The following is a 22,904-nucleotide window of genomic DNA, read 5'->3' on the forward strand; positions in this document are numbered from 1 at the left end:
TCTGTGAGTTGTGTTCATCCTCTGCATCATCATCACCTAGTAAATTATGACCTGAGCTAAGTTCACATGCACAACTATCTTATTTAGCTCTTCGGGCAAATGAACTACAAATCGAAACTACAGTTTACCTTGTTAGCAGGCAATGTTTGAAAAAGCCACAGCCAGGTTAATGCCTGTAACCCACTAACAAGGAATCCGCTTGACTTGAGGGGAGGGGGTGCTTTGAATATTTGGGTTCGAGCTCGCCTTTTCCAGCCACCCTAGAAGGATCCTGGGGCCTACGCCCCCTTTCCACCAGACCTGCAACATCCCCCCTCCCCACCGCCAAATCCAGATGCGGCGAACACTCCGCCGCTCTCGGCCTTTCCCTTCCACATTGCCGACCGCCTTAGCGCGCCTGCTCAATCCCTTCCCGGGAAGGGCGGGGGCGGGGAAAGGCGGGCAGGCGCGTTCCAGCGTCTATGTTGTTTCGAAGTTTGGTGCCTGCGCCTTGACCGGTTATCCGGCGCATGCGCATGCGTCTCCGCTTGCCTGGATTCACAGGAGACGGGAGTTGGGCAGGCGGAGGGAGTTGCGGTTGTGCCGTGAGGGAAAGGGCGGCGTTCCGAGACTGTTTCCTCTTTCTTAAAGAGGCCCCCGCTGACGGAAGGAACCGGGCCGAAGCGGCGAGATGGTCATGGAATACTTCCTGGAAAGTTTTTGGGTAAGGGCTGCTTTGCTCGGGACGGGGCAGTCTTTTGTTGGCTTGGAGGGCAGGGTCTGTCACTACAATAAGCAGGGGAAGCGGAGAGAAATCGGGCAGGCAGCTCGGGGAGCCGGAGCCGGCGGTGCCCCTTCGCGGCCCCTGCGCCACTTGGGAGCGGGGTTGGGGCCTGCCGTTGACGGTCGATTGCTGAGGCGGCGAAGGCGCCGGTCGGGACGGAGGCTTTTTTTTTGTTTGTCCGGGAACTTCTCCCGGGAAACGTTGCGGGTGCGGCGGACCGACCGAGGTTCAAGGGCGGCACCAGGGACGCCTTGACTCCCAAGCCACTTTCCTGGCAGGACTCGTGTCCCCCGAGGGTCGTGGTTCGGGGGAAGGCGAGCACCTGCTCGGTCGCCCTCCCATCCGCCTCTTGGTCAACTGGAGGTTTGGCCACCGCGGTCAGCGAGGAGGGTCTTAAGAGGCGACTCGGCCTGGCGGGGTGGGTTTGTTTACTTTTCCTTCCTGCCCTCCTGCGAAGGAAACACGAGAGCTTCGTTCCCTGTGGAAGTTCCCTCTCCTCCCCAGGATTTCTAAATGCCACTGATATTTCGTTAAGGCTTTGTTAAGGAATTACAACCACCCCGTAGCGTACGCTTAGTTCGTGTTGCCCTTCTCGGTTCTTTTCCTTAACATTTATCATTGGGGGAGGGGGGGCGGTGAGTGTTTTTGAAGAAAATGTCTGTAGACAACGCAAGAAAACAAAGGGAATGAATGGCAAGCTGAAGTTATCAGTTGAGACTGTATTGTTATGTGCCTTGAGTACTTGAATTGCACACTTAGAAGGATTAGTGGCATTTCAAAAATAAAGGCCAGTTGATCCTGCAGTTTTAGGCAATTGTGCATTTACCAGACTCCATGCTTGTTTGTATGTGCTACTGGTCAGGGAGGGAAACTATTAAGTTTTTCCCTCTTTCTCTCTCCCTGACTTTAAAATTTAGGAGGAAACTCTACAAGTAGTTATTAGTTGGGCAAGCCATAATCTTAAAACTATGAACAGGCTGTTAACATAGACGTTAACACTGGTTTAGTTTTAATTACTATCTTAAAAATTATAATGAAATGTGTCTGCAGAATTTTTAAAAAACTATGTAAGTTTAGTTGCCAACTGGATTTGTTTTTCTTGCAAACAATTGTTTAAAGCTGTGGGCTAATGGTGGTTAAGGTTGCAAATAGAATGAAATCCATTTAAATAAAAGGAATGTAGGAAATTTCTATTTAAAGAGGCATGCGCACAATTATATTGCAAATGGTGAAAAAAACCATTTTATCTTTCATATATATGTGTGTGTGTGTGTGTTTATCTATGTAGTTGAGGTTTGAAGAGCCTTAAAATATTTTCCATCATGGAAATTATTTTTACATTCTCAGATATATTACATAATTACATTTACTCAGAAACTGCTTCCATTGAAGTTAATGAGGTACACCCCCTAACAACTGTAACTTGGCTATATTTTTTGTCAATACTGATGCAAAAGTTAGTAACCACAAAATGACTGCTGCTGCTATGAACAGTACAGTACCTAAGGTTAGTTTCTTGGACCGAAGGTAGTTTTATTCAAGGTCATTGCAACGTTTGAGGTAATTATGTAATTACTTATATAGTGAAATCCCTTTTTCCAGAATCTGTGAAAATTGGGATGTAAATACTTCATCTATTCACCATCATTTTTTATGTTTTTGCTTGATGAATATGGACACCTCTCACCATTTTTTGTAACTACTTTTGATTTGGCAAGAACAGCAACTATTTCAAAGCATGGTCAATAACATGTAAAACATATTGTACTGTCCCAGTCAGTCTATGGGAATTGGATAGTTACTTAGGAATTATGAGCTGTCCCCTTAAGGGAAGGCATCATGGTAAATGTAGTTAAAGGTATCCTGGGAAATGTAGTCCAGGTTACGTGGCCACATCTGTAATCCCAATTGGTCACTAATTTGACCCTTGAGAGGTTGGGGGGGGGTTTCCTCACTTTTGCCTGAACTCCCTAACTCATGGGAGCTGCTTTCTATCGCTACGAGATGGGTTAGGAGATAACCATCTTTTACTACAAGGCAGGTATACAAAGGATTGGTCATTAAAGAAGAACTTCGTCACAAACGTGAGTTATGAGGATACCTGATGAACCAATAAATGTAATTTGTTATGGACATCTTGTTGAGTTATCTATCTGCATCTGTACAGCTTCAAATCCACCTCTGTGCAGAAGGCAGAAAAGTAAAATATGGTTATCTCCTAACCCATCTCATAGCGATAGAAAGCAGCTCCCATGAGTTAGGGAGTTCAGGCAAAAGTGAGGAAAACTCCCCCAACCTCTCAAGGGTCAAATTAGTGACCAATCGGGATTACAGATGTGGCCACGTAACCTGGACTACATTTCCCAGGATACCTTTAACTACATTTACCATGATGCCTTCCCTTAAGGGGACAGCTCATAATTCCCAAGTAACTATCCAATTCCCATAGACTGGCTGGGACAGCACACATATTTTTCTGCTTGTTCTCAGTAAACAATACCTATTTCTCAGGAATGCTCTTAATTCAAGTTTTACCTTAGCACCATTACTGATCTTAGCTTATATTGGATGGGCAGTTGCCTAGGAACTTTCCGTATTATTTACAATTTCAATAACAATATTAAAATCCCTCATAATTCTGGAAGTAAATAGTGGCAAATCATTTACATATTATTACTAAAAACAACATGATCATTTCTAGATCCTCCCCAGAAGCCAAGTTTGACTGGAAAGAGTCTTTATTTTTAACCTTATAATCCTGATATTCATATTTCAGTCCACGGCAGATTGCAGAGTCATATGACACAAGTGTTCATTAATGTTTGTGTTATTTCAGATGCAGATCTTGATAGCGAAAGTGCCTTCTTAATCCTTGTGGCATTCATCATTTTTGTGAATTATTTGGATGAGCATGAAGGAAGTAGTTACTAAGCCTGCCTAAAACACAAAGCAAACAGAAAACAATAATTAGCAGCAAAAGGAAGAAAGCAAACTTTAAAGCTACTGAAAGAAATTCAATGTAAAGTCCAGTATTGAGGTGTCAAGTAAATAAAATCAAAGGAACAGGTATAGGATGAAGGAGATTGACTTGACAGTTGGAAATATGGAATAATCTAGATATTCTTATGGACTATAAATTGAATTGCTTTAAATATTCTTGGACATTAAAAAAGTTAGCATAATGAAAGATAATTATTCAGCTTTTTTAACCAATTAAGTTGCATATGAGGTACTATGCTGTGTTGCTTCAGATTTTGCCACAGTTGTCCAGTAATGGTGCACATACATTATGAGATTTATTTTCTGTTGTCTAGAAGAAGACATTTTCAGCAAAACAGTAAAAATCTGAACAATTCCACTTGCAGTATTTGGATTTTTCTTATGTTTAGACATTTCTAGTTTAGAGTTCTAGTTTAGCCTAATGGATCAAAGGAAAATCAGCCTTTTTTATTCTCTGAAGTTTGTGCTGTGTAGATATTAATCTTTAATATTTTACAACTTACAACACATTTTGTTTCCTTTCTTGCTTGTGAGTGAATAAATAGGATATGATGCAGTAAGTTTAAATAGGCAGTCATTCTTCCAGAATAAGCTATGTTAACATATATTATACTTTAAAATGATACAGACAGGCTAGAGCAGGGGTGTCCAACCTTGGCAACTTTAAGACTTGTGGACTTCAACTCCCAGAATTCCTCAGCCAGCAAAGCTGGTTGGACACCCCTGGGCTAGGGTAACCCAGGACTCCGCTCAACAGCATTAATATTACAGTGTAAGGATTCTGTCAAGTTAATATGGTTCACATGTAGTTTTGTGAAGAATTTTCCTCCTTTTAGATTTTCTGAATTTTTAAATGTAGGGTTTTTTTTTCATTCTTAAGGCAAGAAACAAATAAGAATACAAGATACCGATAACATGCAAAATACGTATATGTGAACATTCAGTCATAGTTTTCGTACATTGCTACATTTATTAAAAGAAGTTATTATAAGGGTAGTTTATATAATCTACCCACATCTGATAAAAATGTGTTTTCTCTGTGAAGTTAATAATCAAATTTTATCAGTAACTTTTTCAAGAATGGTAGTTGATCTTCTCATGTGTAATTATGAGATACGTGTACCCTATTGATTGGAATTAAATACTAACAATTTATCTTCCACCACTTCCTTTGTATGGAAGCTGATAAAAAGCCATCTGATTTCCAAATCGTTTGCCATTTCCTCTTTTTGTTTTCCTAAATCTGTATCTGTTCTTCTTTTAAGCCTAGAGAGCACCATTCTATTCCAATTCCACTAATTTTGGAGATTGTTCCTTTGGGTTGTGAATGATCATCCATTTTTCAAAAAACAGTTAAATAATATGTTGAGCCTTTTTTTTAAATTGAGAAAAAGATTTAAGTTAGAATCAAGTTAGCCAAGTTATAAGGGAATCTGTTTAGTATCTCCTTATGTTAGAGGTTTTTACTCTTACAGCTGAAATTCCCTGGGGATTCACTTACTGACCTGTCTTGATGATAGAATCCTGAGTAACCATCAAAGAAAAGAGTTACCCTATATTAATATGCATATCATTTTTCCCGTATCTGAAACATAGTTTTTGTGGACATATTATTTATATTATCTATATTTATAAAATCTTCAGGCAGAAAAAAACATTTGATGCATGGACTGTCTCCCTGCTATACAGAATTTTCTGAAATTTGAACAGGTAACTGTTATCTGCTATAGGAATGAAATAAGGGGAAATCAGTTTATTGCTTTATTTGGAAGAGATACAATGTTCACATATTACAGCTGTCTTCTAACTATATACACAATGGACCAGAGTTCTAATACAGATTTGGATGATCCACTATGGTTACTTACCAAGAAATAATAATTTAGCGACACTATATTCATTAAAGCTTACCTATTGTCTAGGACTCTATACCCAAAGACTTTAAAAACAGGATTAGCTCTAATGAGGATTTATTTCTTTCAGGTTTGCAGAAATCTAAAGAAAGTTTGGCTATGCTTGAGTGAGATACATAGCTCTATACAGAAAGCATTATATGGCTAAATTTATTTAAGCTCAGGCCTTTGCACTCTTTACTAAATCTGTTCTATCTCGTTGCATATCAATAATGATTACTTAAGTATGGTTATTATCCCTATATGTTGGCTATGTTGTGCTTGGAAAATGATCCATAATGGATACAAATGCTTTTAAACCATTACATTTCTCTTTCTAGGACAAATATTTTTGTTAGTTTATATTACATATATAAACATTGAATATTATTTGTAATTGTACTATTTTCTAACTTGTTTCCCAAAGCAATGTAGCAAATTTATTCATGGTAATATATCTATAAAAGACCGTGTTTCTATCTTGTTAGTAAAAGAACTGAATTGTTGTATTTGTCTGTATAAAAATATTGCTGTCAGGCTGATGTCCTGTTAAACAATATAAATTCAGATATTTTGGGAAAATAAGATGATATGTTCTACCTATTCTACATTACTTTGGATATATTTAGTATATGGACAAAACAAGGAGTTCCTGTAATATGTTTCCTGTTTTGTTCTAAGAATTTCAGCATGGAAATGTTCTTGTCACTTGATAATGCTGTTTTCTTGTTAGTGCTTACACAGCTACTTTCATTTCCATGCTAGGATCAGATTAAACTAAACTGATGAAGCAAATAATTGGGTGATAAAAATTCACTAAGTTTGCATTTGTATCTACTGTTTCTAATATGTGTTATACATATACATATACATATACATATATACATACATACATACATACATACATACATACATACATATATATATATATATATATATGATTCTTAAAGGGTACATAGAGTTCAGTTTCAAAGTGTTTCAGTTCAAATAGGTTGCTGATGAGTTTAGCTGAAGACTTTATCAATTAAAAAGTAGAGGAAGAAACTAGAAGGTTAGATTGAAGTTATGAGAACTTGGGGAGAGAGTGACCATATCATACTGGAATTATACATAATGTATAATTCAAGTAAGCAATAAAGTCAAAGTAGTCTTAGAATTTCCATCCATGGAATTTTTCTTAAACTCTCAATTTGTTAAAAAATTGTTTTCAACAAATTGAGAGTTTAACAAAAATTCCATGGATGGAAATTCTAAAGGGAAAACTATTCAGGATTCTTAAGAAACTCTGAAAATGAGATTATACACTGCTCAAAAAAATAAAGGGAACACAAAAATAAGACATCCCAGATCTGAATGATGAAATATTCTTATTAAATACTTTGGTCATTACATAGTTGTATGTGCTGACAACAAAATCACACAAAAATTATCAATGGAAATCAAATTTAGCAACCCATGGAGGTCTGGATTTGGAGTTACACTCCAAATTAAAGTGGAAAAAAACACTACAGGCCGATCCAACTTTGATGTAATGTCCTTAAAACAAGTCAAAATGAGGCTCAGTAGTGTATGTGGCCTCTACGTGCCTGTATGACCTCCCTACAACTCCTGGGCATGCTCCTGATGAGGTGGCGGATGATCTCCTGAGGGATCTCCTCCCACACCTGCACTAAAGCATCCCCCAATTCCTGGACAGTCTGTGGTGCAATGTGGCATTGGTGGATGGAGCGAGACATGATGTCTCAGATGTGTTCAATTGGATTCAGGTCTGGGGAACGGGCGGGCCAGTCCATAGCATCAATGCCTTCGTCTTGTAGGAGCTGCTGACACACTCCAGCCACATGAGGTCAAGCATTGTCTTGCATTAGGAGGAACCCAGGGCCAACCACACCAGCATATGGTCTCACAAGGGGTCTAAGGATCTCATCTCGGTACCTAATGGCGGTCAGGCTACCTCTGGCGAGCACATGGAGGGCTGTGCGGCCCCCTAAAAAAATGCCACCCCACACCATTACTGACCCACTGCCAAACCGGTCATGCTGGAGGATGTTGCAGGCAGCAGAAGGTTCTCCACGGCGTCTCCATACCCTGTCACGTCTGTCACATGTGCTCAGTGTGAACCTGCTTTCATCTGTGAAGAGCACAGGGCTCCAGTGGCAAATTTGCCAGTCTTGGTGTTCTCTGGCAAATGCCAAACATCCTGCACGGTGTTGGGCTGTAAGCACAACCCCCACCTATGGACGCCAGGCCCTCATACCACCCTCATGGAGTCTGTTTCTGACCATTTGAGCAGCCACATGCACATTTGTGGCCCGCTGGAGGTCATTTTGCAGTGCTCTGGCAGTGCTCCTCCTGTCCCTCCTTGCACAAAGGCGGAGGTAGTGGTCCTGATGCTGGGTGGTTGCCCTCCTATGGCCTCCTCCACGTCTCCTGATGTACTGGCTTGTCTCCTGGTAGCGCCTCCATGCTCTGGACACTACGCTGACAGACACAGCAAACCTTGCCACAGCTCGCATTGATGTGCCATCCTGGATGAGCTGCACTACCTGAGCCACTTGTGTGGGTTTAGACTCCGTCTCATGCTGCCACTAGAGTGACAGCACCGCCAGCATTCAAAAGTGACCAAACCATCAGCCAGAAAGCATAAGAACTGAGAAGTGGTCTGTGGTCACCACCTGCAGAACCACTCCTTTATTGGGAATGTCTTGCTTACTGCCTATGCTTTCCACCTGTTGTCTATTCCATTTGCACAACAGCATGTGAAATTGATTGTCAAATCAGTGTTGCTACCTAAGTGGACAATTTGATTTCACAGAAGTTATTGATTTGGAGTTACATTGTGTTGTGTAAGTGTTCCCTTTATTTTTTGAGTGTATATTGTGCAATCTAACCTAATACCACAAAGAAAGAAAAACAGGAGAACCTAGATGAAACCAGCATGGTTGCATAAAAAACTCTCTGATAAACTGAGAGGTAAAAAGGACAACTATAAAAAATGAAAAGTGGGCTACATAATAAAAGCAGAATATCAGGAAAAAAACCAAATCTGCAAGAACAGAGTCAGGAAAGCTCAGAATGAACTAAAAACAAATGCCAAAACTAATTTTAAGAAGTTTTTCTTTCTATAAGAAACAGGGAAAAAAAGTCAAAGAAACGATCAGTCCACTAATGGGAAGAAGATGGCAAGAAGGTAATGGATAAGAGGGAGAAAGTAGAACTGCTTAATTCATTCTTTGAATCTGTTTTCATGCAAAAGGAAAAAATAGTCCGTCCTATCAAAAACAGCACTGTAGGAGACACAACAGGAATGCAAGTGAAAATAGGCAAGAAAATTGTAAGAAAACACCTAGCCACTCTAGTAGACATGTTCAAATTGCCAGGACCAGGTGGATTACATCCCAAGATTCTCTTCAGATTCTGAAGAGGCTGGCAGATGTGATTTTGGAACTACTGAATCAAATTCTTCTGAGCTCCTAGACCTAGAGCATAGGGTAACTACTAGAAGACTGGAAAAGTACATGTGGTTCCAATCTTCAAAAAGGGGGAAATGCGGATGCAGGATTGTACAGTCCAATCAGCCTAATATCAATATCTGGAAAAATCCTGGAAAAAATCAAGCGAAAGATTTGTGAGCACCTAGAAACAAGTAAGGCAATAAATATGGAAACTAACATGGGTTTGTTAAAAACACATCATGTCAGACAAATCTTATTACCTTATTTGAAAAAGTGACCTAGTGGTTCAGATAAATATTTCAGTCATAGTTTACTCAGACTTTAGTAAGGCATTTGATAAAATAGATTTCAGCTTACTTCTTTATAAGATACAACAATGTGGGATAGATAGTATCACCACCAGATGGATTCACAATTGGCTGACCAACTTAGTGTGTAGTCCTTAGTGGAACTATATGTACATGGAGGGAAATATGCACTGGCACCTCAAGATTCCATCTTAGGCCCAGTAAATGATTCAGATGACAGAATAAAAGGGAAACTCATCATATTTGCAGAAATCACTAAGGTAGGGGAAATAGCTAATACTTTCAGATTCAGATTGAGAAGGATCTGGACAGATTTGAACACGGGACCCTATCCAATAAAATACAATTTATTGATGAGAAATGAATATACTTTAGGCAAAAAAATCAGATGTGTAAGTGTAGAATAGGTGATACCTACCGTAGCTCAGCAGTAATAACTGAGAGGGATCTTGGTGTCCTAGTGGACCACCATTTAAATATGAGTCATCAATATGCTGCAGCTCCCAAAAAAGCCAGTGCAGTTCTAGGCTGCATCAACAGGGGGATAATATTAAGATCATGTGAATTGATTATGCTGTTCTATATTGCACTGATAGGAGCACACTTGGAATACTGCATCCAGTTTTTTTTTAAAGCCACTGGGACCCTAGAAAGAGTACAGAGATGAGCAACAAAAATAAGGGGTCTGGAGGATGAGCAGTTGAGAGAACTGTGGTAGGTATGTCTAAAGAAGAGAAGGACTACTTGAAGGGCTATCACAGAGAAGAGGGGGTTGACCTATTTTACAAAGCACCCGAGGGTATGACAAAAAGTAACAGATGGAAGGTCATTAGAGAGAGATCTAAACTAGAACTTAACTGACAGAACAACTTCCAAATTAAGCATTAGAATATAACGCACTTGTGTAAGCACAATAAACTTTCTATATTCCTCTTTTTTTCCTACTGATCTTTGATGAATTGTAAGCCTTGAATCAAGCACTTCCAAAGTTTTTTTTTTCCTGTTCTGGTTTTGTTTCTTTTAGTTCTGTTTTGCTAAACTATTGTATAAACAATTTAGATAAAGAATTAATAAATGAACCCAACTTGGAAAAATAATTGAAGCAACATGACATTTTATGTAGGAGAGATTCATCCAACAATGTGTACAATAATATTTTGAATCCACAATTAATGTTCATTGTACAGAAATGATAGGGATAGTTGGGATGACCCAGAAAACATTTTTAGGCCGTCATTTTTTCTGATCCGGCAACTGAACAATGCAAGCTATTTTGCAAAACAAAGCAAAAACTAATCCAAGTGATGTTTCATTATTGAGAAGACAGTTTCGATTCACAATATTTGTTTTTAGGAGAGAAGCAACCTAGAACTAAGAAGAAATTTCCCGACAGTTAGAAAAATCTATGGAACAACTTGCCTCCAGAAGTTTGTGAATGGTCCAATACTGGAAGTTTTTAAGAAGAGATTGGACAACAATTTGTCTGAAATGGTATAGGATTTCCTGCCTAAGCAGGGGTTGGACTAGAAGACCTCTAAGGCCCCTTCCAACTTTGTTATTCTATTCCATTCCATTGAAAAAAACTAGGTCTCATTACAAAAGTCAGTGAATTATAGGACTTTAAGATCTTGCATATTGCATCTCCGTGTATACATGCATAAATTTAGTCTTGTATATCTACATAAACACAGAAAATAACATTGGGGGAAAATTTACTCAAATACATCTTCTGCTTTCTTATTAAATTTCTAATCACCATGATGTAAGACCTTGCTACCTTATTTGAATGTGAAAATAAGTAATGATCTGGAGTTTTCAATACAGACTCTGTGCAATATTTTCTGCCATTTATGGTCAGCATCAGTGCCAGTTTCAATAAATGAAAAGTCTACTTTCTTGGATTATATTTGGGATCCAAATCCTTAACTATAAATGAGGAATGATCTATATATTGACTGCTGCTGTTTATGTGCAAATAGCAAATGAATTTAGATGCTTCTTAAAGTAAGCATTGTCAATAACAGATTAATGCCAGGGCTCTCGAGCGTGGCATTAATGAATGCAACCCTCTATTTTCTGTACCCCACAACAATAGTTATAGAAAATCCTGCAAGGGGGAGGAATATCCCAAAAGCAAATGGCATTGCTCCTTCCTCATTTCATTGGGGATAACAAGGCAAGAACAATCTAGATGAAGACTGAGACAGAAAAGGTTTGCCTGCTCATTAGTGGTCCTGAACAATCAAATAAACTGCATATTTAGATTGACTGTGCAATTTACTGAACTCAGCTAAGTGGTACAGTACAGATCCTCCCTTGGAGTGCAAGCCACCTAATAGTGAGGAGCTGCAGCAGTGGTAGTGGGAACAGGCAAGTGGGGAAGAATGGGCCCTAGCTACGGCCTCATTATGTGGCTGTGAGTACAGCCCAGGGGTCAGCAACCCGCGACTCTGTAGCCGCATGTGGCTCTTTTATCCCTCTGCTGCGGCTCCCTGTCACTCAAAATATGTGTCACAACTGCCAATGTGTGACACCCACCAGCATGCAATTTATTGAGATTTTCAACCTTCGGTAGGCCAACCATGGGTAAATCCAAGAAAAAAAAAGTTTCAGAAGAAAACAGAATGTTTAATTCAACTACATATGCTAAGTTTTGTGGCCGCTCTGGAAATAGTCAGGCATGGGAAGGATTTTGTGGTTCCAGTGTTTTCTTTTCTGCGGGAAACTGGTTCAAATGGTTCTTTGAGTGTTTAAGGTTGCCAACCACTGGTATACAACCATTCATCAACCTGCCCTGCCCTATTTCTTCTTAACCTATAGCCCACCTTTTTCAACCTTCTTATCCTGGAGGAACCCTTGAAATAATTTTCTGGTCTTAATGATCTCCTGCATAAACTAACATGGCATAACGTGGCAAGTTTTAAAAAGTTACTTTTATAGTGATTTTTTTCCTGAAAAGAATGCACTTCAGTAGCGGAGACATGGCAATTGGGGAAGAATAGGCCCAAGCTGGGATGTCCTTGCTCATTTTGGACTCCTGAGGCAAAGGGAAGATCTTAATAAGGGGACACTAGTAGGATAAATAAAAGGCAGTTAAATAACTAAGATTCAGCTCTGGTGAAGTGCGTGCGAAAGTACTTCTGTCTACAATTTCAGCAATCACATTTAGTGGGTCTTCAGTAGACCTAACAGCTTCATTGCTTGCCATTACTTTCTGCACAAGGACCATCTGTCCTACATACATTCAAACTACTGCCATTACCTCAACAGTCATCCTACAGCTATCTCCATAGCCTTAGTAGTCAAAGTAAAATAATAAATAATTAACTGTTTCATGGTAAAATAAATTAATACATTTTATCTTTCATGGCATTTTCTTCATCTTTGATTCACTAGAGACTTTTCTATTTATGAAAAGACTTCAGTGTTCTGAACGTTGAGCAAACCAACCAATCTTATTGCGGCATTCATTATCTTTTTAAGTTTGACTTATAGTATATTGTGTGAATAAGTAACTGGTTAGATAATTTGATGGGTGTATATATGAAGTGGGAAAATAACTAGGGGGTGGTTGTATCTTTATTAAGAAGTGGAGCCTGTAGGTTTAATCTTATTTAATGCATATTAATAAAGCTTTGTTTATTTTTTAAAATGCATATTTAAAATATAAGTTTCCTAAATTATTTTTCTCTCACTACAGCTGTATAAAGAATCATGTATGAGTAGTCCTTGTATAGCAACCACAATTGGGACTGGTAACTCATTAGGTAAAGCAGTTGCTAAGTGAAACTACAGCTTATGATCCTACTTCAGTTGTCCTTTGGCTTTCAGATCTTATACAAGAAAAGTGACTTCAAATCCAAACATGTTCTTTTTAAAGAATGCACAAGTTTGCATATAATTTGCCATAAGTTTGTATCTGTTTGGTTATAACTCTGAATACTATATTATCCTATAACAGTGTTTTTTCAGGCTCTAGAACTGTAGGGTTTGATGAGAACTTGATGGGGTTCTGTGAGAGCAAGAGCAATTCCCCCCTAAATCACTTCAGTACAGTCAATTTTCTGGCACTGGAACTTTGCCTTTTTTATATTGGATGAATACAATTACCTAGAAACAATTATCAGGTCTCGGGGCACCACTTCATTCTGGTTTTGCAGCCAGTTTTGTTATTATTTAATGATTTTAATTATTTGTTTTGTGCCTTATCTGAACTGTGATGTTTTTATTTTAATCTAGGGTGAAAAAAATAATGGCTTTGATGTCCTTTATCATAATATGAAACATGGCCATACATCTACAAAGGAATTAGCAGATTTTATAAGAGAAAGGTATGTGACCTTTTTAGCTTATTTTTCTGATTTAGCATAATCTTGATTTATGCAAAAATTGAAAGAGCGCATTCCTTAAAGCAATTATGCTTAATTTGGATGCTTTCCAGACCAACTTCTGAATATTCCGTAACAACAATGCTGGCAGAAAATTCTGGTTGTTGAAATGTACACATCAGGTTCCAGGAATAGTTTTGTGTTTTTTTCTTTAAATACTTCTCATTGTGTTTCATAATTGTGTTAACACAATTATATAATGCATTATTATCTAATTAATAATATTGTTTAATGTTGTATTATTTTAAAACTTTCTAAAATTAATTTATGGTCCTGTTTCCATGACATAGTTCACCTTTTATTTACTAGTCAACGTTCTTTGCTAGTGAGTCAGTTTGCAATCATTGAGTTAAAATGTTCAGTCGTTTTTATTACAGATATGTGCATGATGTCTATATATTTCTTTATATAGAGAGATAGATATTTTTAGATGGTTCCACTTTTTACTCTCACTGAGGTTTATATATTTTAATTTTTATGGAAATTTTTATTTTTAGAAATTATTTTAAATTGTTTATAATGATTACTTGTATATATTTGTTGATTATTAGATGTACACTGCCAGAGTAATTTTTTGTGAGATGGGTAGCCTTATAAATGTGATTTGTAAAAATTTTTATATATATATATATATATATATATATATATATATATATATATATATATATATATATATATATAATATATATGTTTTCTGAGGTTCTCGCGGGTAAATGACACCAGACCCACACCCATGAGGGCCACACAAGATGCCACCACCACACTTCCACGTAAAAATCAGACTCACACCCACACAGATGAGACACGACCACAGACCAGAAGCCGCACTGCAGCTGCATCATACCCACTAAACTCCTCTGAACCATACATATGATACCATGAAGATGTGGCACGACCACGAACTATCAAAGCCATATTAAAAACCCAAAATGCTACATCACAGCCACCCGCTAGGACATCACATCAGAAAACTCAAGAAACTACACCTCAAGAACTCAAGAAGTCACAACACAGCAAATACCCAGGATATCACAGCACAAGACCAAGGATACCACAGCAATAAATCTCACAAGGTCATCACACAACCCATTACCCAAGCTGTTACTACACAGGAGGCTAATCAAAAGAGATCAAAACACAAACGACCCAGGAGATTACAACGCAAGACCCAGGATACCACAACAAAAGAACTCCAAATCACACAACCCATTACCCAAGCCGTATGACAGCACAAGATCCAGGATATCTCTACAACAAAAGGCCATACACAGCCCATTATACCAACATCAACTCCATCAACCAATATATAGAGATGGCAGCTCCGGTCACACACTACTGGCACTAAGCCGAAAGCACCAGCCTGAAGATGGCGAGTGGGACCTCGCCAACTTGCCTAGATACTTTGAATCTTACGGGAGAGAACCCGAATAACAAGATCCATATATATATATATATATATATATATATATATATATATATATATATATATATATATATATATATATATATATATATATATAAATATAAATATAAATATAAATATAAATATAAATAAATAAATAACACTGAATCGCATGAGTTAGTGAGGTCCTATCCCCAGCAAGTAGGAAGTTCCTAGTACCTCATGAAACTCTGCATAGGAAGTATTGGCGAGTCTTCATGATATCACACCACTGGCTGGTCAGGCAGGAATGAATGGAAAATGGGATATAGAAAAGAAAAAGAAAGAAAGGAGTCAGCACTTCAAACACTAATCCCAATCAAGAGGAACTCACTTCTCTCCCTTGAGATACCACCTCTATAGATAGCTACCCTTCTGCAAAATTACACTATTTTCTCAATATTCTACCTATTATGGCCAGCATCCAGAAATAGTCTATGGGATAATAGGCTTACCTGCTGTATGCCTTGCAAGAATAATGAAGTCTTTAATGAAAGCATAAAATTACACCAAATGACTCAGCCATCCCAAAACATAAAGAATGGCAGAATGTTTTGCATTCTTGTGAATTGTGCCTATTCTCTCCAAATGTTGCTATTTCTTCACCTTTGGAGGTGTGAGTTCATTTTGTTACATTGTAGTGAGCGGCCCTACTTTAATTTTTTTAACCATTTTATTTCATTACTGGATATAAATATTTCTAGGTGATATATTCTACAAGCTTCCTAATGAGCAGAGAGAATTTCGTTCTCTGCCATCTAGTGAGTTGGGAAAACAAAGTTGCTGCCTACAACTTTGCCTATGACCAGGATATGAGCATTGCATTCCCAATGGTGATTAGGGCCTTTTCTCATTCCAGCTTTTTCTCTTGGATAACTAGATATGCAAATTAGATGTTTCATTGCAAAATGAACTGGTTCTTTTTGGGTTTACATGTAACATTGTCTAAGTTGACTGAACCCATAATTTATTTTTGTTGTTCTTACAACATTCAGCTGGCAGGATCTGGAAGGATGGCTTTCTTCGCTGCTACCCCCATCTTACGGAACATTGTGCCCTCAGAGGCGAGACAAGACCCCACTTAATATTTGGTTTTGCCACTTAACACAGGAATCTAAAAATATGATGCAGCCTTTGGGATGGCTGAGGACATTTCAGCCGCTTTATTAATCTTCTAGCCATTTGAATTTTGTACCTTGCTTTTTAGCTTTACTTGGAAGTTTTAACCTGCTTTAATTCTGTTTTTAATTTATGCTTTTATTCTTGCATTTATATGATTGTATGATCTTGTAAATCCAAGTCACTTAGGTAAAATAGATAGTGTAGACATTTAAGTAATTAATATGCTTAACTCTGTCCCCATTGACCCTCTGAAGCATATTGTAGAAATAGTGCCTGTATCTTAATGATTTGTCCGTTATTTTATATTAAGTAGCAAACTTGAAGTACAATTTTAAACATATGAGCTAAAAAATAAGGCCTGTTTAATTAAGTGGGTTCTTCTCAAGTAAAAGTGTGAAGGAGTGCAGCATGAATGAAACAATAAGGCTTGGACTTAAAATAATAAGCTACAAGAAAATATTCTTTGAAACATTTTTTCATTACTAGATTCCTATATGTGTTTAAATTTTGTTTTAGAAATATTTGGCATAACATGTTAGATTAAAGTCTTGGCTGTTTGGTGCTCGGTTTGTTTCTTAGTTTATTAATCCACACTTCATTAACTTTAATATATTTTACAGCATTTATTTCTTCAAAAGATTCATAAAACACAGTTAGACAAGTGGAATAATTAAATGTATAATAATAAAAATATGGAGAGAGACACACACACACACACACACAATATTTTCTATTTTAAAGACATCAGTAAAATCAACACAGGTGGGAAATAATGGAAAGTTTCAATATTGCTTGTTTTTCTTTAAATCCATTATAGAAAATGTAGAGAATTCAAATATATACAAGTAGTTCCATAATGGAGTCCAGAATTTGCATTTTATGTCATGACAGTTGTAAGATGAGGAAACCAGATGACCAATCTGATTTTATGAATCTTTTTGTATCAGTTGTTAAGCAAACCCATTGTCTGCAATGGGTGTTTTTTGCTAGAAATCAGAATAAAATGTTGGTTTCCAGAAAAAGAATGTAATTAGCAATCATGTGACTGCCGGATACTGCAAATGGCCACAAATGTGGATTGATTGCCAAGTGTCCAAAATGTGATTGTGTGACCATACATTAGAACTTCGAATCTGGGTCATAAGAGAATCCGCTGTAAGTTTGAACAGTCATTAAGCAACCAATTGTAAGTCAAGGACTACTTGTATAATTTAGTTCACAGTTATTGTTGAAACTCTAATGCCAAATAAGAAATTTGAGGTGAAATAGGAGAATAGTTCTCAACAGAAACTGATTTCCATCTCTTCAAAACAAGCAGAACCACATGACTGTCCACTGATTGCTACTTTTTGTAATCTCTCTGCTCTTTTCTGCTAAATTACAAACACTAAACAGGTTTTGTCAACAGGTTTTGTAAAATATAATTTAGGTCTCTCCCATGAGATATTTCATAATGAGTATTGTAAGAGTCACTGAATGCCTGATTACTCTTAATGAGACATTCAATCTTCTATCATTGGACTTTCAGACATAAAAACAGTGGACATATCATATGTTGGCAGTCCCCAAACTATTGCAGTTAATAAGATAGGAGATTAAAAAATAGGGTAGAAAGATTATTTCCTTGTAAAATATCTTTCTGAAAAAATACTGTCTGTGTTTTAGGATTTCAGTTGTGATATTGTCAGCATCTTTATTTCTTTTATTATATAAGAATGGATTTTCATATAATATTGTATATTTAAATATTTGAGAGAACCAGTTTGATAAAATTGTTAAGGCATCAGGCTAGAAACTGGTCCCGTGAATTTTAGTCCCGTTTTAGATACAAAGCTAGCTGGATGGTCTTGGTTCAGTCACTTTCTCTCAGTGGCAAACCACTTCTGAAATCTTGTTAGGAAAACTGACAGAAATTTGTCCCAACAGTCTCCAGGAGTCAAAACTGACTTGAAAGCTATTGATGAGAATTGAAATGAGTGAGTTAAAATATACCTGTACAATAAATATACTGATGTAGGCCAACATATCTGCTTCCATAGTTGCAAAGAATTTTGAAAGTCCAAACAAAAGGCAAGTATAGACTAGTAATCCTTAATTAAATTCCCGTGTACAAGAAATTAGTATAAGTACTAAGAACTATTTCTATCATACCATGTCCTCAAGAATGTTTCATAAATGGATATATATTTTTAATATTTGCAAAAATGGAGTCATAGGCTTTTACATTAATTATTGTAGATAGTACTGAAGAATTTCACTCCCTCAAATAACAGTGTGTAAGTAAAATTTCTTACATTTTATTATTATTTTATTATGTATTAGAAGTTTCTAATACAGAAATCCACAAAACTGGATAGTACATAAATAACTGTACCAGCTTTTTAGAGTTGTATTTGCCGTAGCATCTGTAACTTGAGCAAGCCATATTTAATGGAGACTTTACTTTTGAAACCCTTCCACTTGAATAGACCATTGCAGAACTTCTATAGACTCTTTCTCTATTGTATATGTTACTGACAATGTGTGAAAAGCTGGCACTGTATATATGCATGCTGTTTTAGGCAAAGTATGAAATGTCTGTTATTTTAATATGCTATATATTTTCCCTAATACCTAGGCATTATGCAGAATGACAAGAAGTATTTAGGGAAAGTATGAAACTATGTATATGAAAATAAAAGAAGAAATGTAAAATAAAGTACAGGACTTTCTTACTGGAAAAAAAACAAGAGAAAAAGATAAGCATTGACCTACTTGTTGCAACAAGGAAGGCTAGAATGGCATTTTAACAGGAGTATTTTCTACTTTGCCCGTTTGCCTTTTGGCATTACATAGAATGTCTAGGAAATAGTGAAACATTAAGTGTTTCATTCTTTAATGTCTCATTTTTAGCATTCTGTAGATTTGCAGTAATGGTGAATATCTGTAGCTCTGGTGTAGGATGAGGGTGAAGGTTCGTTCTCCGAGCTTGCGGGTTGATTTCCGAACGTTTCATTAGCAGGCTAGATAACATCTTCTGCAGAGTTTAGGGGATATCAGTGTCAGACTCTCAGCGATGACTCACACCTGACCCATCACAAGATCCTCCCTTGACACACCCATGCTTGACCTATCACAAGACCTACTGACCACACCAAGCCCTTAGAAACAGGAACACTGACATTGACATTCCCTAAACTCCACTGAAGATATTACCTAGCCTGGTAATGAAATGTTTGGAAACCAACCCACAAGCTGGGTGAATAAACCCTCTTTCTGTAGATTTCCTAGGCATTCTATAAAATGTCTATTTCACACATTGATGGTAACATATATGATCTCTGAAGGATATAGTTTCCCTAAAGTGCTTGGACAGAATTTTGTACATCATAGTCTGAGTAATGAATGCTGCACTTGGCTCATCGTTTGTTTTGCATCTATTTGTAAAACAAAAGGTACATTAAATCTGGAACCTTTCAACCCAGGTTCTCTACACAATGTACTTTTCAAATACTTAAATGACTTTTAATATTCCTCTGTCCACTGAACTATTCAGATTAATTATTACATTTGAAAGAGTGTGATTCCCAAAACTGCAGCACAGTGCCTTGGAGCATTGTAATAAACCACAGGGGCAGCTGTGGGATATGTTACATTTTTATGACCTTAAAGCAGGGTTTGGCAATGTCATATTTTTGTGAAGCTGGGTTTTCAGTGACTGCTGTGACAAAAACCAGTGTCGAACAGGAAATGAGGGCACTGATATTCAATGCAATTCCAGGCTTGAGAATGAGAAACAACGAATACATCAATTACTAAGTAATTGTAGTTATTTAAGAATGAAATTGAAAGATATATTTTTTAATTTCAATTTTTGTGTGCTATTTTTTGAAACAGTGGTTAGGTTATAAATACTTATTGTTTTGACTTAACTGTTTAACAAAAAGAACTGCTAGCTGTTTCATTTGGCCTAAGGGCTCAGTGAAAGAATTACTGTATATACTAAGAGCATGGTGAACTGAGAAAGTTTCTCAGTTATATAAGGATTTGCACCCTAAGGTAGATATTATGGGAATGATCTATAATAACTAAAAATTAAAGTTAAGAAGGCTTTCACTTCTTCTTTTCAGGAAATCTAGCCAGATGAATCGTCTCTATTTTAGAGTAATGAATCTGGTCTAACAAGGGTATCCATTCTAAATCCCAGGTATTTTGTTTCTTGGAAACCAAGGACACGCCTAGAGGGTTAAGAATTAGATAAGCTTTGTGGAGTCTTCCTACCACATGCTTCACATGTTCCAGATGCTTCTCTTAGCTGCAAGGACAAATAATCAAATCATCCACATACTTTCCATGCTGCTATCTTTGACCAGGCAATATCTGATAGATGAGCCTCAAAACTGTTTCAGAAGACTGATGGAGTCCAAAAAGAATCTATGTGAAAGAAGTCTTATGGGGTAGAAAAGGTGGTCTGAATTTGTTTTCAAGTGGAGTCTGCCAATATTACTTCATGAAGTTTAAGATGAATGGATAGGAGGATAAATGGATAAATACGCACATGTGCAGGGGGGAGGGGAGATTGAACCAGTCAATCAGTCTTCTATCTTTGGACAATGATTAACTATCAAACTATCAGTGTTGCTCATTTCTTTGCCTCATAGGGTTTGGAGCCAGTGCAGTGCGGGTTTTGCTTACTGTTTGCTATTGGAAAATTCTCTTACTCCCAGTTTCAACGTTTTCGTAGCTTAACTTTCATTATGTGTCAAAGCCCCTCTAGGGTAGAAAATGAGACACTGAACATATTATAAAAAAATATGGGAATGGAGGAGATGAAAGCTGGAATCAATATTGGAAGTTGAAAGCATAAGAATTTGAGATATGGAGATTATAATATCTTATTGGCCCAAAACAAAGAAGGCATAGAGGAGCTTATTGCTAAAGTAAAAACATAAGTTTAAAATATCCAGATTAATGTTCAGTATGTCAATCTTAGATTCCATTCAGAAAAATCAGAATTCTTTAAACAATAATCTTACATATGGTTGTGAAAGCTGGACAGTGAAAAAGAAGAAACGTGACTTCCGGTTTGCAACCTTTCGGCGGCGGCAGGGATTCGCGACCGCGCGATCCCTGCTGCGTTCACCGTCAAGGTTCCCCCGATCCATTTGGATCTGGGGGATATAGCTGCCCGTAGAGGCAGCTGAAGACAGGGGGATCCGGCAAGGGGTTTGGGGGTGTCGCAAACCCCCTCCTCAGCCGGCTAAACCCCTTTTCCCGAGGCAGAGGAACGGCGGTCAGCAATGGCCGCCACGAAGAAAGTTGCAGCCGGACAAGCAGGTGCAGGAGGGAGGAAGCTGAAAGAAAAGTGAAAGTTGATTCTAACCGGGACAAGACGGGAGAAAATGACCTGGAATCTTGAAGGCTGCTAAGTATATATTGTTCCCTGTGAGAGTTTTTAAGCTGCGAATATTCTAAAGGGGAAAGTTTTTTCTTTGTTCTACTCTCCTTCCTAAAGTGACAGCGGAAAAAAACAAAACCTTTTTGGCTGTGAGTGGGAAGGGAGAGTGAAAAAAAAGAATTAGAGCAAAATTTGAAAATAAGGAGAAGATTGCCTAGAATTACAAAGAGTTTAAAAACTTCCAAAAATATATTTGAAAAGGATTTGTGATTACTTTAACCCCAGAAAGAGAAAGTGAAGAAGAAGAAGATATCTAAAAGAAATAGTCTGTTTGGATTGTTTGGTGACTTTGGAACCTTTGGAAATTACTTCTGATTAAATCATCTGGGTGGTTGTTTGGAAAAACTTTTTCTCTACACAATGGCATCATCTATGGATGAATTGGAACTTATATCAAAAATTTGAAAGAGAAAAACAAGGAGGGGAAGATGGTCTTGACACTATTTTTCAATACTTGGAAATGGCGGTTTATATTTATGTGAAGCAGAATGAGGATGATGGGGATAAAGAAGAAGGAGAAGCCATCTTTGATGAACAAATTACTTTGACTGGAGAAGAGAAAAAGCAAGAGAAAAAGGGGAAAAGGTCTTTAAGATCTGGGAAAATAGCCCAAAAAGAGAAGAATAAGGTGAAAAGGGGACATTATGTTAAGAAACAACAGAAAGGGGGAAAGCAGAATAAAGGGAGGTGGAGAGACAAGGGGTTAAAGAGGATAAGGAGAAGAAGAAACAAGAAAGAAAGGAAGGGATGAGAAGTCCTAATGGTGGGGAGCAAGATGTTAAAAAGCAAATTTTTTTAGAGATAATGGATAAGCTTTATGGTTAAAGGGATTCTAGAAAGGTACCTAAGACTGCATTTTTATACTTGTATTTAGAAGTAAACATAGAAAATTAGAAACAATATGTAACCTAAAATGTGATAAAATATTTAACATAAATTAGTGAAATTTTTGGTTAAGAAAAGGGAGTACTGTAACGAAACATGATTTAAGATTGTGATGTGGAGGGGGTAATAATCTTTGAAAAGCATAAGTGTTCCCACAAAGGCATGATATTTAATTGAAATGGATAAAATGTTTAAGATATAAATGATTGTTAA

At 37.3% G+C, this 22,904-nt stretch overlaps 1 protein-coding gene across 1 annotated transcript in view; it reads left to right on the forward strand.

Moving 5' to 3' along the window:
• The first annotated feature begins 507 nt into the window (after positions 1-507).
• Positions 508-22,904, forward strand: part of FCHO2 (FCH and mu domain containing endocytic adaptor 2) — a 78,241-nt gene continuing 55,844 nt past the window's right edge. The window contains exons 1-2 of the mRNA XM_087958260.1: positions 508-703; positions 13,658-13,749. Coding sequence (XP_087814386.1) covers positions 671-703; positions 13,658-13,749 — 125 coding nt within the window. The 5' untranslated portion in view covers positions 508-670. The remainder of the gene's footprint in view (positions 704-13,657; positions 13,750-22,904) is intronic.

The sequence above is a fragment of the Notechis scutatus genome, chromosome 2 (genome assembly GCF_049901735.1).
Source record: "Notechis scutatus isolate UNSWTSFEM ecotype Mainland chromosome 2, rNotScu1.2, whole genome shotgun sequence".
NCBI classification, from domain to species: domain Eukaryota; kingdom Metazoa; phylum Chordata; class Lepidosauria; order Squamata; family Elapidae; genus Notechis; species Notechis scutatus.